Source organism: Monodon monoceros, unplaced genomic scaffold, assembly GCF_005190385.1.
Source record: "Monodon monoceros isolate NGI ecotype Baffin Bay Population unplaced genomic scaffold, NGI_Narwhal_1 Super_Scaffold_18, whole genome shotgun sequence".
NCBI classification, from domain to species: Eukaryota; Metazoa; Chordata; class Mammalia; order Artiodactyla; family Monodontidae; genus Monodon; species Monodon monoceros.
The window spans coordinates 45,584,960-45,604,533 of record NW_021703774.1 but is presented as its reverse complement, the minus strand read 5'-3'; the positions used below and the strand labels follow the sequence as shown (position 1 = coordinate 45,604,533).

Here is a 19,574-nt window from a genome sequence, read left to right as displayed (position 1 = left end):
GGTTATTAGAAGGGGTCAATGAGTTTTCTATGCAAAATGCTTAGTATAGTGTCTTGCTCTTATTCTTACCTGCAAAATGGGAATTCTCCTCTGGACCTTATAGGACTGTGATAAGAATGAAATGAGCCAGGCCCTCATCAAGTGGCGACTGCAGTTACCTGAACTGGGGAATCTGCCCATGTCTGACTCCCTGTGCAGTGGGGTGCCCTGTGGGCATGGAGGTGGGCATGGCAGCCAGACCGGAACGTACAGCCCCGCAGACTGGCCAACCCCTGCTGCACACGGGATGTGAAGTGAGCAGGGATCCAGCCCCTGACGGATGCAGCACTCGGGCTTAATTACCAACTTAATGAGCTGCTAAATTGGGACGTTCCTCAAACACGTCCTTAGCAGTTGAGCATTCCCTCCCTAGCCCCACCTCACAGCCCACCTAAGGTTCCCAGAGATGAGATCTCATGAACTGAAAACACTTAGCAATCCAGCTTGCCCTGAGCCCCCAGATCCCTGACTACCCTCCCCCCTGAGATGGGTAGACACCTGACCTGGCTAAACAGGCTCCCCCATGTTCAGGGACTCTGCGCACCCATGCCCCATCTCTAGAGCTATCTCCAAGCCTCTCTGGTGACCTCAATTCGCGGAATTCTGATTTTCCCAGTGCCTGGAGCAGTGCAGGGCAGGCAGTAAGTGCTCAGTGAATATTTGTTGAATGAATGAGGGAGTTATTTCAGAATCTTCTAATCACATACAAGCAGTAACAGTCTCCTGTTCAGTATTTCCCCCACTGGACCCCATTTTCCCCGGAGATCATGAGGTGCCGTGCTAAGAGGCTCCGTTTCTACACTGACTTGACCACAGATGTGCTGTTCCCTCTCAAACTCCTTGACTTCTCCTGAGCTGTCTCCCAACCTCACCTCTGTCTCAGGGGGAGGGAGGGGATGAGAAAGTCTGTAAAGGGCATGCACTGCTCACACAAATCACTGCGCACAAATGGCACGGATCACTATTTAATTATTATTGTTGCTTTCCTTCACTGCTCCCATTTCCACCCACCCCATCTCTTCTCCGCTAACTCTCTGCATCCCTCATTCTGAGGTCAGCGGCCCTTCATTTCTCTCCTTTCCTGGAAACCTCTAGGTGCTGCTTATTTTTCCACGAGGCGGCGGGGGGGGGGGGGGGGGGCGGCGGGGAACACAATACAAATGGTGTATTGTTATCTTTTTAAAAAACGTCATCTTCTCATGCAAATTATAACTGTAGGAGCTTTGGGGGGCATAATTAGTGGAGGTTTGCTTTAATTACACTGCAAGCACAGTGGATAATGGTGTCTGCCATCTTAGAACTGTGCAGGGACCGTCTGCGCAGGGACCGTCTGAAGGAAAGGCTGTGAGTGCTTGGACCTGCCCCCACCCCCACCCTGCCCCACACCTCTGTCCCACTGTCATCATGGGACCCTAGGAAGCCTGAACAGGAATGGAAAATAGCCAAAGCCGGGGGACCTTCCCTGAAAGGTAGTGACAGCTCATGGAAGTGAGTACGGATGGAAGTGGAGAGGCATCTCGGATTTTCTGGTCCTGCCTCACCCCAATCCCAATGATGTTTGTGGAAGCTCTGAGCATACTCCTGAATCCAAACGTGCCAGAGCAGATGAAACACCAAAAGCTCCCTCTTTAGTTCCCCAGGCTGTATAAATTGATTAAAAAATAAAGTCATCAGGCCACCCCAGAATGCTTACGTTATTATCGCCTGCATGCGGTTAATCTCTCCCCTGGCCTCCCCACTCCTGTGGGGACTCTTCCTTTTCTCTACCCATTCCCAGGGTGTCCCTGGGCCACCCACCTCTGGCATCATCAGGCCAGTCCTACCTGATCCAGTCGGAATTCTGGACGGCCAGCTGACACATGATGAGACGGTGCCGGCTCGACACAAGGCCCTGGGAAGCAACAGAGCAGTTGTTGGGAGGCTCACTCTGCTCCCCACAGACTCCCTAAGACTCCATCCTAAGCCAGCCCATTATAAAAGTGCAGCATTTTTCAGTGCTGACAGAGAATGAAGGTGTGACCCCTCCACATGTCCCCCTGCTACACACAAGCGTAGAGTGGCAGGGTGGGTGGGAGGGAAAGAATGGAGGGTGTGTGCAGTATACTCTCCTCCCCCATCAGGGTCAGAGGTGAGCCTCCACTGATGAAGAAGCCAGTGTGTACCCAGCACAGAGAGGAGACTTAACGTGGTGAGTGTTGCCTTGTTTCCCGGGTCCATCTGGCTGGGTCACTTCCCCAGAGCCCACCAAGTTGTATCTGGGGGAGGAGGTTGAGGTCTGGGAGGGCTTCTAGATTTTCTGGGACGTGTGACAGGGAGGGAGGGGCAGCGAAATGAATTTTAAATCCGATTATAGGAGGCATAGGCCTTTTTCTCCTAAAATCCCAGGAAAGATTGCCCAGCCCATAACCAGCCCCCAGTTTGGCATCCGTGCCGAGTCACATGGCATGGATGAGTTCTGACTGGGCCTGGTCGCTAGCAGCTGTTCCTCCCAGCTGCTGCCCAACCCCCATTCGCTCAGGTCTGACTGTGGTCCAGAGATGGGAAGCAGGACACCTGCTAATGGGTGTTTTGCGTTTCCAGGAATCGTAGATGGCAGTGGAGCAGTTTTACATCAGAGGAAGCATCGGGTCAGGAAGGGGGGTTAGGGAGGAGAGGGGCAAAGGAGGAACCCACCTGTTTTCCATAGGAGTCATGGACAGGAGACACAATCCCACCAATGACAATAAACCTTCCAGTTTTGTGTAGATAATCTCTGGCTCTTTCTAATTAAGAGAAGAAAACCTCACATTATTAAAGAGGAAAGGTGTGGATTAGAGGTGATCATTGAAATCAATACGTTCAGCTCTGTGAGGCTTATTTCCCATCTTTCTTGCCATTTAAATAGAAAGTGCCAACTTTCAAAGCAAACATTGGTGATTCTAAAGGTTATGGAACCAGATTTCAGCCCCCAAAGCAAAAGGATTTAGAAGTCAAGGGGATTAATCCAGGTTTAAAGGTCCAGTGCTGGACTAGCTCAGAGAGATTTAAAACAAGCACCTCACTCAAAGCCAAAAGAGCAACTAATTGGAATTAACCATTATGATCACAGGCAGAAATTATTCCGAAGTGAAGGAGTCATTTTTTAAAAAGAAAAAAGAAGAAGCCTTCTTATAATATGAAAGGTGGGCTGACTGCCTCATGGAGTTACTCAGAAGAGGAAAATCACCAAAGCAAATTTAAAGGGCCTTCTACATAATTAGGGAGAATTAACAATCAGACCAGAAAACCAACATTACAGTTGGTTGAGAAAAGTTCGGCCAGAGAAAAGCCTTTGTTTTCTGCTGAAAAAAAGTCACGATGTTGGCTTTTTCAAATTTACCAGACAAGCCCAATTTCATTTTCATGAGACAATTTAGCAAACTAAGAAGTGATGAAGATTTTGGTTCTGTCTTTCTTCTAAGGTGGTTCATTGTACAAATCCAACAGGTCCTGAGCTACCACAGCTGAGGGAAGGTGGTGTGGATTTACTGTGTAGGTGAGGGATTCTGTAAGGGAACAGGGGCTTAGGTAGCAAAACTGGCTGTATAGTTTACAAGCAAGCTTCCAGGATCACCCTGCTTGCTCTCTTAAAAATTTTAACTCTCACCACATTTGCCTCTTTTTTTTTCTTCGATGTGAAATCTCTTAAAGTTTTTTTTAAAAAGTAGTTAATACCCCCCCCAAAAAAAAGTAGTTAATAAACTTTATTTTTTTAGTACAGTTTTAGATTTACAGAATAATTAAGCAGATAGTACACAGAGTTCTATGTATTCAGTCCCCCCATCTTCCGACCTCCCCCCCACACATACCCCATTTCCCCTGTTATTACTATCTTGCATTAGTGCGGTATAATTTTTACATTTGATAGGCCCATATTGACACATTATTATTAACTATAGGACATAGTTTACATTGAGATTCACTCTTTGTGTTGTATGGTTCTGCGGGTTTTGACAAATACATAATGATATGTGTCCACGTTGGTTTCATAGAGAATAGTTTCTCCACGCTCAAAATCCACTGTGCTCTCTACCTATTCATCTCTCTCCCTCCTTCCAACCACTGGTAACCACTGATCTTTTTACTATCTCTATAGTTTTGTCTTTCTCAAAACGCCAAATAGTTGGAATCACACACTATGTAGCCTCTTCAGACTGGCTTCTTTCACTTAACAATTCATATTTAAGGTTCCTCCATGTCTTTTCCTGGCCTGATAACTCATTTCTTTTTACTGCTGAATAATAGTCCATTGTCTGGACGTACCACAGTTTGTTTATTCATTCACGAATGGAAGGTCATCTTGGTTGTTTCCAGTTTTCACTGATTATGAATAAAGCTGACATAACATTCACGTGCAGGTTTTTGAGTGGACATAAATTTTCAACTCAGGTAAGTATCAAGGAGTGTGATTGCTGGAACATGCAGTAAGAGTATGTTTAATTTTGTAAGAAACTGTCTAACTATCTTCCAAAGTGGGTGTACAATTTTGCATTCCTGCCAGCAGTGAATGAGCGTTCCTGTTGCTCCACATCCTCACCAGCATTCAGTATTGTCAGTTTCTAACATTATAACGTGTGTCATCTTTGCTTTTTAAAAGAGTGATATTACTTCACTAGTTTCCAAATCTTATTCTGAGTCAAGAATAAATTGAAGGCCTTGTAGCAAAACCTTTTGGATATCTGAATAAATTCTATAGCCCCTCCTCTCTTCCCTTTATACCCCAGTCTTCCTTAAGATCATTTCCATATGGGCTTTGGCTGTCACATACCCTCTGCTGCAATAAGCCAGACCTTCCTTCGTCTCCCTATCTTAGAAAAAGTGTCCTCTCTTTACTCTCCACTTACCCAAGCTTTTCATTTGAAGCTCAGCTCCACCCCTCATCCAGCATGCCTACCCTGGCAACATCCCCCTTTGCTGGACTTACTGACCTACTAGCTCCCTGTGCATCCTGTTCAAGGGATATGATCTGGAAATTGTTTCCGAAAGTTTGTGTCTTTACTCCCCTTCTGTACTGAATTCTTCAAAGCCAGGGACTTTGCTGTAGAGAAGAGGTCCCAAACGCACAGCTAAAGGAGATGTGCAGTTAACATGCACGTGAGAAGCAAGGAGAGTGTAAGACGATTTACATTCAAACAACCTTGGCTTGTTCTGTTGCCACTTGACACACTGTACAGGCTTAAGAAAAGCAATCCACAAGTAGTTCAGTCTGTCACCCATGCCAAAGACTTCTTGGGCTCTTAAGCACTCAGCACAGTGGCTTGTTTATTGAGTAATGCTTGTTCAACAAATGCTCATACCTAGAAGCTCATGTAGCCACCTTCCCTTAGGGTTTCCTTCCACTGGGCCATGTCTGTCAGGAGAGCCACCCACTCCATTCCTCAGACCACACTCCAGAATTTCCAAGGGAAATAGGTTGCACCAAGCAACCTCATTGCCTTAGAAAATGTTATCCTTTCCCTCTGGCCAAGATGAGGGGGCACTTCCCCTGGCAATGCTCCAAAGCTCACTGTCTCACAAAGAAGCAATTTTTGAAAGGGATAGCCCCAACCCTACACCCTAAAAAAGGATTCCTGATCTGAAATAGTTAAACACAGAAGAGTCATGATTGTGATCATGCAGTCAAATCAATTCAGTTAACATTTATTGAGCACAAAATACCATGATGGATCCTAGAGGGATAAGAGTGGCTTTATTTATTATTCTCCAAAGGTTCACAATAATGGAGAAACAGAAAGCTCTAATGAGAGGCAAACTGGGTGAATGCTATAGCTGTGGCTTTCAATGTTGTTGTTGTTGGTGGTGTTTTACTACAACCCACAGTAAGAAATACATTTTATATCCTGGCACAATACATACATATGTATGTTTATGTATAATTAACTGAAACACATGTTACAATATTTTCTAGTACATTCTATGCTAATAATTACAAATTTAAATAAAAATCTGGTCACACCCTAGTAATGCGTGGCAACCTATAGTTTGAACAACTCTGTGAGATACTAGGGCATGTGTGAAAAGGGACAAGAGAGGTAATTTTGTCTTTCCAAGGAGTGTGAGGAGTTCCAGCAAATATTCAGAAATTGCACAGTTTAAAGTATGCTTATCAACTGGTTTAGTCTTAACTACTAGGGTTAGGCTGTAGGGGGCCTGGTAGGGGTGGGGTGAGGGTGAGGGAGGGGTACTGTTGGCTAAGCAAGTGGGAATCAAACTTCAAAGGGTCCTGAAAGCCAGGCAAGGAGTGTGACTTTTATGCCACTGTTTGGTCAACATGCATTCTATGGACCACTTGCGTTGGAATTACCAGGGAGAGGCTATTAAAATGCAGATTTTTAGGTCCTCGTCCAGAGTTACTGAGTCGAAATCTCTGGGATTGGGACTTAGTCTACTTTTAAAATTAGTTTCCCCAGGTGATTCTTTTGCTCTCTAAAGTTTGAGAACAATAGACATACATTGACAATAACCATAAAGATGAAAAGTATAGATAATAGGGAATCATTGAAGGCTATTGAACATGGGGAGTGACATGCTCTGAGCTTGAAGAAAAACTCACAGAGGGATAGTGAAGATGGTGAAAAATCCTGCCTTAAAGGAGACAATCATTCTTGGCAGGAAGTTTTGGGCCAGGTGATGAGGGATACAGGAAGAAGATGACCCATCAAAACTTCCCAGAGAATGTTCAGGGACCATGGATTTCCTCCTCTCTCCAGACATTCTGTTTGCTTTGCCTCTGGGGCTTTGCAGTTGGATGTGTCAATGCAATGCCATGTCATCAATATTTCAGACCATACCTTTATGACTGTACTAATAGCGCTAGGTTTCATATTCTGCAATTCACTTGTTGCCTTAGTATCCTCTAATTTGAATGGAATGTCAGGCAAGTAAGAAACTGGAGGGACTTAATCTTGGAGGAGTCAAGACGGTGGTGTGGGAAGACGCAGAGTTCGTGTCTCCCCACAACTAGGGTGCCTGCCGGACACTAGTGGGAGACCCCAACACCCAAGGAGGTGGGAAGAACCCCCAAGCAAACCGGTAGGACATGGGGGGACTGAGGGTGGAAGAGAAGTGGAGTCCAGACAGGACCGGCGCCCCTGAGGGGTGGCTGAGATGAGGGAGGGCTTTCCATGCCTGGAGGGACCCTCGGGGGCTTGGATCAGGGGGGAGGGGGCCCAGCATTTCCACTGCCCAATCGGCCAGGGAAGTCTGCCTGGCTCTCTCTGGCTGGGTCCTATGCCCTCAGAGGTTCCCTCTGGGCTGGGTTGGTCCTGGGGGCTTAGAGGCTGGGAGAGATCAGGAGAGGCAGGTGGGAGGAACCCTCCAGGACAGGAGGAGCAAGAGAGGAATGGAGGGCATTTGTCCTGCCCACTAGAGCCCAGGAAGCCTGCTGGGCTGCCAGGTGGGGTGCCCCCCGCTCTGAGACCAGAGGTGGGAGGCACGCCTGGGCCCCTTCTGTTCTGTTGAGCCTAATCTCTACCCCACCCCACCCCTGCCTTTTCCAGCCCTGTGGCTACTAAGCATAGGCCCCACCCAGTGCCGAAACCTCGCCACTGCTTAGGCCCCACCCTCCACAGCCAAGGCCTTTTCCACCTTTTTTCTCCTCCTCCTTTTTACTATTGTGGTTCTGTTTTACCTTCTGGTTGTCGTTTCATCTATACTTTTATTTTTATATTTTTCCTAACATAGTGGTTACTTTCCTAGTCTAATTTTATTTTTTACTTTGTTATTGTTCACCTTTTTTTTTTTTTTTTTTGCTGCCATGCCCAGCTTGCAGGATCTTGGTTCATGAGCCAGGGGTCAGGCTGAAGTTCCTGAGATGGGAGCTCCAAGTCCAAACCAGAGAACCTCAGACACCAGGGAATATTGTTCAGAGTGAGGTCTCCTGGAGGTCCTCATCTCAGCACCAAGACCCAGCTCTACCCAACAGCCTACAAACTACAGTGTTGGAAGCCTCAGGTCAAACAACCAGTAAGACAGGAACACAATCCCACTCATAAAAAAAAGGAAAAAATGAGATGGCAAAAAAACTATGTCCAAGATGAAGGAGCAAGGTAAAAACCTACAAGACCAAATAAATGAAGAGGAAATAGCCAATCTACCTGAAAAAGAATTCAGAGTAATGATAGTAAGGATGAACCAGAAACTCAGAAATACAATGGAGGTACGGATTGAGAAAATACAAGAAATGTTTAACATTTCTAGAAGAACTAAAGAAAAAACAAACAGAGATGAACAACACAATAACTGAAATGAAAAATACACTCGAAAGAATCAATAACAGAATAACTGAGGCAGATGAATGAATAAGTGGGTTGGAAGACAAAATGGTGGAAATATCTGCCAAGGAGCGGAATAAAGAAAAAGAATGAAAAGAATTGAAGACAATCTCAGAGACCTCTGGGACAACACTAAATGCACCAGATTCAAATTATAGGGGTCCCAGAGAAACACGAGAAAAAAAAAGGGACTGAGAAAATATTTGAAGAGATTACAGTGGAAAACTTCCCTAACATGGGAAAGGAAATAGCCACCCAAGTCCAGGAAGCACAGAGAGTCCCACAGAGGATAAACCCTAGGAAAAACACAACAAGACACATATTAATCAAGCTAACAAAAATTAAATGCAAAGAAAAAATATTAAAAGCAGCAAGGGAAAAAACAAAAAATAACATACAAAGGAATCCCCATAATGTTATCAGCTAATTTTTCAGTGGAAACTCTGCAGGCCAGAAGGGAGTGGCAGGATATACTTAAAGTGATGAAAGAGAAAAACCTACAACCAAGATTACCCAGCAAGGATCTCATTCAGATTCAACGGAGAAGTCAAAAGCTTTTCAGACAAACAAAAGCTAAGAGAATTCAGCATGACCAAACCAGCTTTACAACAAATGCTAAAGAAACTTCTCTAGGCAGGAAACACAAGAGAAGAAAAAAATCCACAAAAACAAACCCAAAACAATTAAGAAAATGGTAATAGGAACATACATATCGATAATAACCTTGAACGTAAATGGATTAAATGCCCCAACCAAAAGACACAGACTAGCTGAATGGATACAAAAACAAGACCCATATATATGCTGTCTACAAGAGACCCACTTCAGACCTAGGGACACATACAGACTGAAAGTGAGGGGATGGAAAAAGATATTCCATGCAAATGGGAATCAAAAGAAAGCTGGAGTAGCAATACTCATATCAGATAAAATAGACTTTAAAATAAAGATTGTTATAAGAGATAAGGAAGGACACTATATAATGATCAAAGGATCAATCCAAGAAGAAGATATAATAATTATAAATGTTTATGCACCCAACATAGGAGCACCTCAATACAAAAGGCAAAGGCTAACAACCATGAAAGGGGAAATTGACAGTAATACAATGATAGTGGGGGACTTTAACATCTCACTTACAACCAGACAGAAAATAAATACGGAAACGCAAGCTTTAAATGACACAGTAGACCCAATAGATCTAATTGATATTTATAGAACATTCCACCCAAAAGTGGCAGAATACACTTTCTTCTCAAGTGCACATGGAACATTCTCCAGAATAGATCACATCTTGTGTCACAAATCAAGCCTCAGAAAATTTAAGAAAATTGAAATCATATCAAGCATCTTTTCTGACCACAACAGTATGAGATTGGAAATCAATTACAGGAAAAAAACTGTAAAAAATACAAATACATGGAGGTTAAACAGTGTGCTACTAAATAACCAAGAGATCACTGAAGAAATCAAAGAAGAAATAAAAAAATACATAGAAACAAATGACAACGAAAACACGATGACCCCAAACCTCTGGAATGCAGCAAAAGCAGTTCTAAGAAAGAGGGAGGTTTATAGCAATTCAATCTCACCTCAAGAAACAAGAAAAATCTCAAATAAACAATTTAACCCTACACCTAAAGCAACTAGAGAAAGAAGAACAAAGAAAACCCGAAGTCAGTAGAAGGAAAGAAATCATAAAGATCAGAGCGGAAATAAATAGAAACGAAGAAAACAATAGCAAAGATCAATAAAACTAAAAGCTGGTTCTTTGAGAAGATAAACAAAATTGATAAACCCTTAGCCAGAATCATCAAGAAAAAATGGGAGAGGACGCACATCCAATAATTAGAAATGAAAAAGGAGAAATCACAACTGACACCACAGAAATACAAAGGATTATAAGAGAGTACTACAAACAACTATATGCCAATAAAATGGACAGCCACGAAGAAATGGACAAATTCTTGGAAAGGTACAATTTTCCAAGACTGAACCAGGAATAATTAGAAAATGTAAGCAGACCTATCATAAATAATGAAATTGAAACCATAATTTAAAATCTTCCAACAAACAAAAGTTCAGGACCAGATGGCTTCACAGGTGAATTCTATCAAACATTTAGAGAAGAGCTAACACCAATTCTTCTCAAACTCTTCCAAAAAATTGCAGAGGGAGGAACACTCCCAAATTCATTCTACAAAGCCACCATCACCCTGATACCAAAACCAGAAAAAGATATCACAAAAAAAGAAAACTATAGACCAATATCACTTATGAACATAGATGCAAAATCCTGAACAAAATACTAGCAATCAGAATCCAACAACATATTAAAAGGATCATATACCATGATCAAGTGGGATTTATCCCAGGGATACATGGATTCTTCAATATACACAAATCAATCAATGTGATACACCATATTAACAAACTGAAGAATAAAAACCATATGATTATGTCAATAGATGCAGAGAAAGCTTTTGACAAAATTCAACACCTATTTATGATAAAAACTCTCCAGAAAATGGGCACAGAAGAAACCTACCTCAACATAAAAAGGCCATATATGACAAACCCACAGCAAGCATCATACTCAAGGGTGAAAACCTGAAAACATTTCCACTAAGATCAGGAACAAGACAAGGATGTCCACTCTCACTACTCTTATTCAATATAGTATTGGAAGTCCTAGCCACAGCAATCAGAGAAGAAAAAGAAATAAAACGAATACAAATTGGAAAAGAAGGAGTAAAACTGTCACTGTTTGCAGATGACATGATACTATACATAGAAACTCCTGAATATGTCACCAGAAAACTACAAGAACTAATCAATGCATTTGGTAAGGTTGTAGGATACAAAATTAATGCACAGAAATCTCTGGCATTCCTATACACTAACAATGAAAAATCAGAAAGAGAAATTAAGGAAACAATCCCATTTACCATTGCAACAAAAAGAATAAAATACCTAGGAATAAATCTACCTAAGGAGGCAAAAGACTTGTACTGAGAAGACTATGAAACACTGATGGAAGAAATCAAAGATGACATAAACAGATGGAGAAATATACCATGTTCTTGGATTGGAAGAATCAATATTGAGAAAATGACTATATTACCCAAGGCAATCTACAGATTCAATGCAATCCCTATCAAATTACCAGTGGAATTCTTCACAGAATTAGAACAAAAAATTTTACAATTCGTATGGAAACACAGAAGACCCTGAATAGCCAAAGCAATCTTGAGAAAGAAAAACGGAGCTGGAGGAATCAGGACCCCTGACTTCAAACTATACTACAAAGCTACAGTAATCAAGACAGTATGGTACTGGCACAAAAACAGAAATATAGATCAATGATACAGGATAGAAAGCCCAGAGATAAATCCATGCACATATGATCACCTAATTTATGACAAAGGAGGCAAGACTATACAATGGAGAAAAGACAGCCTCTTCAATGAGTTGTGCTGGGAAAACTGGAGAGCTACATATAAACGAATGAAATTAGAACACTATATAACACCATACACAAAGATAAACTCCAAATGGATTAAAGACCTAAATGTAAGACCGGACACTATAAGGCTCTTAGAGGAAAACATGAAAAGCACACTTTGACATAAACCATAGCAAGATCTTTTTTGACCCACCTCCTAGAGTAATGGAAATAAAAACAAAAATAAACAAATGGGACCTAATTAAACTTCAAAGCTTTTGCACAGCAAAGGGAACCATAAACAAGATGAAAAGACAATGGGAGAAAGTATTTGCAAATGAAACAGTGGACAAAGGATTAATCTCCAAAATATACAAACAGCTCATGGAGCTCAATATCAAAAAAAACAAACAATTCAACTAAAAAATGGGTGGAAGACCTAAATAGACATATCACCAAAGAAGACATACAGATGGCCAAGAGGCACATGAAAACATGCTCAGCATCACTAATTATTAGAGAAATGGAAATCAAAACTACAATGAGGTATCACCTCATGCCGGTCAGAATGGCCATTATCAAAAAAGCTAGAAACAATAAATGCTGGAAAGGGTGTGGAGAAAAAGGAATCCTCCTGCACTGTTGATGGGAATGTAAATTGATACAACCACTATGGAGAACAGTATTGAGGTTCCTTAAAATCTAAAAAGAGAACTATCGTATGACCCAGCAATCCCACTACTGGGCATATACCCTGAGAAAACCATAATTCAAAAAGAGTCATGTACCACAATGTTCATTGCAGCTCTATTTACAATAGCCAGGACATGGAACCAATCTAAATGTCCATCAACAGATGAATGGATAAAGAAGACGTGGCACATATATACAATGGAATATTACTCAGCCATAAAAAGAAACGAAATTGAGTTATTTGTAGTGAGGTGGATGGACCTAGAGACTGTCATACAGAGTGAAGTAAGTCAGAAAGAGAAAAACAAATACCGTATGCTAACACATATATATGGAATTCTAAACAAAAAAAATGGTACTGATGAACCTAGTGGCAGGGCAGGAATAAAGACGCAGACGTAGAGAATGGACTTGAGGACACGGCGTGGGGGAGGGGGAAGCTGGGGCAAAGTGAGAGAGTGGCATGGACATATATACACTGCCAAATGTAAAATAGATAGCTAGTGGGAAGCAGCTGCATAGCACAGGGAGATCAGCTCGGTGTTTTGTGATGACCTAGAGATGTGGGATAGGGAGGGAGGGAGGGAGGCTGAAGAGGGAGGGGATATGGGGACATATGTATGCATATGGCTGATTCACTTGTTGTACAACAGAAACTAACACAGTATTGTGAAGCAATTATACTCCAATAAAGATCTATTAAAAAAAAAAAAAGAAAGAAACTGGAACCCAGCTAAACATAAGTGGCCAAGGAGCAGATACAATTACTCTTTCTTTGTTTCCCATATAAATTCTAAATGCTTGAAAAGTCTAGTGATATCTAACTCAGGAACTGTGGTACTGTGGAAACAACACTGAACTTGGGATCATAAGACTTCTGGATCCTGGGTAAGTCACTTAATTTCTCTGAGCGTTAAGTTGCCATATCTGTTAAATGCCTTCTTTCCAAGGTTGTTATGAGGATCAAGTCACATTCTGAATATAAAAATGCATAATGCCCATGTGGTTTTACTGGAGAATTTCACCAAACATTTAAAGAAGAATTAAAACCAGTGCCACAGAAGGATCTAATGTAAAACATGGTGACTATAATTGATTGATAAGTAAAATGATTCTAACACCCAATTCCAATGTGTGTGCGTGTGTGTGTGTGCATGTGTGTGTGGGTTTCCCGTACCACCAGGCAATTCTTGGACACCAGTGGGGTGTCCTACAATTCAACCCAATTCTGACTCATCTACCTGGAGAGAGCTTTGGATCCCACAGATTAAGGGTTCAGTCTTACAAGACTGCCTCCTCCCCTTCGGATGACAAATTCCAAGCTCAGGTTGTTACTGTGCTTCTGACTGATCACGCAGCTACAAACTGGAGTTTCCCACGACCCACTCCTTGGACTTCATATGCCAGTCACAAGTCCAGGTTGTTACCTGTATTTATGACCAACTGGCTATAAATCAGAGGCTCCCACAACCACCTCGTTTATCTGATTAATTTACTAGAGCAACTCACAGAACTCAGGAAACCCGTTTACTTACCAGATTATCAATTTATTACAAAGGGTATTAAAGGATACATATAAATCAACAGCCAGAAGAAGAGATACATATGGTGGGGTCCAGAACAAAGGAGTCTCTGTACTCGTGGAGTTTGGGGGGTCTCATGGAATTTGGGGCATGGCACAGTGGTATGTGGAAGCATTCTGGTTCCCCAACCTAGAAGGTCTTCAAACCCCTTGCTTTTTGGGTTTTTAATGGAGGCTTCATTATTTAGGCATGAATGATTAAATCATTGGCTATTGGTGACTGATTCAACCTACATCCCCACCTCTTCCCCAGAAATCAGACGGTGGTGCTGAAAGTTCCTACCTTCTTCTCTTAGTTGCTTTCCAAAAGTCACCTCATCAACATTAGCCTAGTTGTGGTGGAAAGGAACTGAAGCAAGAGACCAAGTATTATAACGAAAGATGCCTCCATTGTTCTTATTGCTCAGGAAATTCCAAGGGTTTGGGGAGCTGTGAGCCAGAAACTGTGCACAAAGACCAAATATACATGAGAAACATGTATGTGGGCATCTGAATGACCACATCTATATTTCTTATAAATCACAGTATTGCAATAACACTGTATTATCTAATTTAAATTTGCTAAGAGAGTAGAACTTAAATGTTCTCACCAAAAAAATGTAAATATGTGAGGTGACGGATGTGTTAATTAACTACATGAGAGGAATCCTTTGACAATGTATACTTAAATTAACACGATGTACACTTTATCTTAAAATTGTATATGTCAATTATACCTTAATAAAACTGAAACTTAAAAAAAATTCTAGAGTCTCTTCTAAAAAATAGAAAAGAAGGGGACCCTTTCCAATTCATTTTATGAAGTCACTATTGCTCTGACATCAAAACCAGGCAGAGTACAAAACATGCAAAAATCATTAGCAAAGTATTAGCAAATAGAAGCCGGCTATATATAGAAAGAATTATACACCATGACCAAGTGGCATGTAATCCAGTGATGGAAGGCTGTTTCAATATTTGAAAAATCATTCAGTGTAATTCATCACATTAACAGGCTAAAGAAGAAAAATCACATGATTATATCAATTGATGCAGAAAAAGCAGTTGACAAAATTCAACATTCATTCATGATAAAAACTCAGAGAAGTAGGAATGGAAGGGAACTTCTTCAACATGATAAAGAACATCCATGAAAACCTACAGCAAACATCATACTTAATGACGAAAGACTGAATGCTTTCTCCCTGAGATCAGGAACAAGGCAAGGACAGCTGCTCTTACCACTGCTATTCAACATGGTACTGGAAGTTCTAGCTAGCTCAGCAAAGCAAGAAAAAGAAATCAAAGACAAAGAGATCAAAAGAAAAAAAAAACAAAAACCTATCTCTGTTGCATATGGCATGAAAGTCTACTTAGAAATCCCAAGAAATCTACAAGGAAACTCCAAGAACTAATAAGTGAGTTCAGTAAGATCATAAGATATAAGATCAACATAAGAAAATCAATTGTATTTCTATATGCTAGCAAAAAAACACATGGAAACTGAAATTTAAAATACAGGATGACTTATAACCTTTCAAAAAATAAAATACTTAGGAATAAATATAATAAAACTTATACAGAACTTATATGCTAAAAACTACAAAATGCTGATGAAAGAATCAAAGAAGATCTAACAAAATGTTGAGACATACTGTGTTTATGGATTAAAAGACTCAACATAGCAAAGATATTAATTCTTCCCAAATTAATATATAAATTTAATGTACTTCCTGTCAAAATCTCAGCAAAATTTCTTTTTTGCATAAATGAAGACAAAATAATTCTAAAATTTATATGGAAAGGTAAAGGAGCTGAAATAGTTAATACCATTTTTTAAAAAAGAGGAATAAAGTGAGAAAATCGATCTGTCTAAATTTTAAACCTTATTATACAACTATAGTAATCAAGAGTGTGAGGTATTGGCAGAGAGGTAGACACATAGATCAATGAACTAGAACAGAGAGTCCAGAAACAGCCCCATACAAGGATGGCCAACTGAATTTTGACAAAGGTGCAAAAACAATTCAATGGAGGAAGGGTAGTCTTTTCAATAAATGGTGCTGGAGCAACTGGACAGCCATAGACCAAAAACAAAATAAAAACAAAAACACTCTATACAAAAGTTAATTCAAAATGAATCATAGATTTAAATTATGTAAAACTATAAAACTTTTAGATGAAAATATGCAAGAAAATCTTTGGGTCCAGGGCTTGGTGAAGACTCTTAAGACATGACACCAAAAACAGGATGTATAAAAGAAAAAAAAAAGCAATAAATTGGACTTTAATAAACAACTTTTTTTTTCTACAAAAGACCCTATTAAGAGGATTAAAAAAACAATTTATAAGCTGGGAGAAAATATTTGCAATCCACATGTCTTAGGATTCATATTTAGAGCATAGAAAGGACCCTCAAAACTTAACAGTAAAAAAACTAACAATCCAATTAGAAAATGGGCAGAAGACGTGAAAAGACATTTTACTGAAGAGGACAGATGGATGGCAAATAAACACATGAAATGATGTTTAGTACCCCTAAGCATGAGGAAATGTACATTAAGACCATGAGGAGATATACCTATTCACTAATAGAATGGCTATAAGAAAAAAGAATGACGATGCCAAGTGCTGTCAAGGATGTAGAGAAGCTGGGTTCCTTGTACATTGCTGGTGGAAATGTGAAATGGCAAGCTACTCTGAAAACTAGTTTGGCAGTTTCTTAAAAAACTAAACACATTTACCATATTACTCAGCAGTTGCACTCCTGGGTATTTATCCCAAAGAAATCAAACCATGTCTACATAAAAACCTGTACAGGATTGCTCATATTAGCTTTATTTGTAACAACCAAATACAGTAAACAAATAAAATGGCCTACAATAGCTAAATGGTTAGACTGTGGTACATCCATACCATGGAATACTACTTAGCAACAAAAAAGGAACAAACTGATTTGGAACAAACAAAAAGGAAAAAGGATAAATGCAACAATTGAGATAGATCACCAGTTCATCACACTGAGTGAAAAAAAGCCAATCTCTAAAGGTTGCATACTGTATGATTCCATTTACATAACATTCTCAGAAATTATACAGATTAGTGGTTGCCAAAGGTTAGGGATGGGGGTACGGGAAAAGGAAGTGGGAGTGACTATAAAGCTGTAGCTCTAGGGATATCTTTGTGGTGGTGGACTCATTTTGTATCTTAATTGCGTTGGTTACATGAATCTACACATGTGATAAAATCACATATAACTACACATACACTTTATACCAATGTCAATTTCCTCATTTTAATATTGTACTGTAGTTACATAAAATGTAAGCATTTCAGGAAACTGGGTGAAGGGCACATGGGATCTCTCGGTACTATCTTTGCAACTCCCTATGAATCTATATTTGTTTCAAAAGAAAATGTTTTTAAAGAATTCACACTAAACCACCAAACGATGTATAATTTTAAGGTGGCAGTGTGCAAATCCAAGCAAATGGCTAGAAAACTCGGGGGTTAGATGCTTCTGGAAATTTATCTCTCCTCATCCCTTTGCAGTTTTGTTACTATCTGGATTCCAAGATTTTGGGTTGTTAAGGCCGGGAGGTGTCATTGAAAGCAGGGCTTCTCAAGCTGATGTCCATGTAAATCCTCTGGGGATCTTTTTAGGATGTAGATTCTGATTTCAAGGGTCTGAGTGGGGCCTGAGATCAGGGCCTTGATTAGGGTGAGGTGAGAGGGGCAGGATCATTCAAGTGCTGGGTCAGATCCTGTCTTCATTTAAAATTATGGTATTTTCGGGCTTCCCTGGTGGTGCAGTGGTTGAGAGTCCGCCTGCCGATGCAGGGGACACGGGTTTGTGCCCCGGTCTGGGAGGATCCCACATGCCGCGGAGCGGCTGGGCCCGTGAGCCATGGCCGCTGAGCCTGCGCGTCCGGAGCCTGTGCTCCGCAACGGGAGAGGCCACAACAGCGAGAGGCCCGCGTACCGAAAAAAAAAAAAAAAAAAAGATATTTTCTTCATCACGGGTTTTTGCATTAATTCTGATTTTTTAAAATATTATTTATTTTGATTACTGAGTTTCAGGGTGCCCCCTTAAATTTTGCACTGGAGGGGGCCATCCCCCTTGGCCTCACCCCACACCTGGCCCTGCCTGAGATGCAGCATTTCTAATAAGCTCCCAAATGAGACCAGTGCTGCCGGTGTGTAGACTATATTTTGAATAGCAAGGGACTACAGACAGGTGGGGAAGCCCCTGCAATGGTAGGGTACCCACAAAAGAAGTTCTCCTCCCTCCTCGACTCCACCACTACCACCACTTTGCATGACAAGGGCATTTCTCAACACTGGCAGGTAACCCACTGGCAAAGCCATAGCTAGGGCCCTGGAATTTAATTTCATGCCAAGCTTCCCAAGTTATGGTCTATTGTTGTCCGTCAGCTCTGTCCCAGGGACAGAACCAAATCACTCTCACATTTTACATGCTGGTCTGACCCACCCTCCATTTGGTCTACTTTCCTTGCTCCTAGTCTCACAGAGGAGGAGCCCGAGGCTCCCAGTGGCATTGTCATGTCCTGTCCTTGGTACCCAAGGATCCACTGTGTCTCACAACTCATGCCAGGCCACTTGGAACCAGGTAAATCTACCTTCCCGACAGGCTGTGCTGGACCCACCAACACAGGTGATTTTTCCATTAATAATAGTTCATGAGACATGACACAGACATGTCTCGTCTGCCTCCTGGCTACTCAGTGAACCTGGCTGATGTGTAATCTACTCTCCTCTTCCAGGCAGTTAATGGAGGAAACACTGTGGTCAGGACATCAATACTAACTTGATTTTTCCTTTTCAGCTGCAATTAGAAATGATCTTTTCTGAGTTGTATTCACAGCTAGAGCTGCCTGCATTTTCCTTGTTTGTGAATTTCACAAAGGCAGTTTGGATTTGTAAACATTCTAAATCTCAGAAAGCACTTGCTAATAAAGGAAGAAAACAAACTGTGAGTCCCTCTAGGCAGAGTTATTCCTGCTCAGGGGCTAAAAAAAAAAATATTTTTAAGGGAACCATCCTTGTGGCCTAGCAAACTGAACCTCGGGCATTCCCTAACAAAAATTTAATGAGTGTTTATTATGTTCAAGGCTCTTTGCCAGGTGCTGTAGGGGACATAGAGAAGTAAAAGACACAATCCCTATCTCTAGGGAGCTTAGGTTTTCAATGCAAGGACATGGCATCCTCTGCTTAATCAATACCAAAATGAACAGCAGAGACCTTAAGTGCTATAGGACTTCAGGGGAGGGAGCAATCCCAGTGGAATGGGGTGGCCTGGGAAGCTTTCCTAGAACAGATGAGACTTGAGCTGGGTCCTGACAGCAGAGAAGAGGAAGGTATATTCACTCTGTCTTTTAATTTTCTGTTTTCTGATGCTTTAACATCTGGGCCCTTGCTGACCCTGGAAGGGCCACCCTCCAAGAGTTTGCCAGTTCCTAGAGATAGTAAACAACTTATCCTAGAGATGGAAAACAACTCACTCTAGAATGCACCCTTCCCGTAC

At 41.2% G+C, this 19,574-nt stretch overlaps 1 protein-coding gene across 6 annotated transcripts in view; it reads right to left on the bottom strand.

Moving 5' to 3' along the window:
- NMNAT2 (nicotinamide nucleotide adenylyltransferase 2) overlaps positions 1 to 19,574 on the bottom strand; it is a 200,787-nt gene that overhangs the window by 37,214 nt on the left and 143,999 nt on the right. For all 6 annotated transcript variants that reach the window (XM_029227327.1, XM_029227331.1, XM_029227332.1 and 3 more), the window contains 2 exons: positions 2,713 to 2,801; positions 1,863 to 1,930 (listed from right to left, as the gene is read on the bottom strand). In XM_029227327.1, coding sequence (XP_029083160.1) covers positions 1,863 to 1,930; positions 2,713 to 2,801 — 157 coding nt within the window. The remainder of the gene's footprint in view (positions 1 to 1,862; positions 1,931 to 2,712; positions 2,802 to 19,574) is intronic.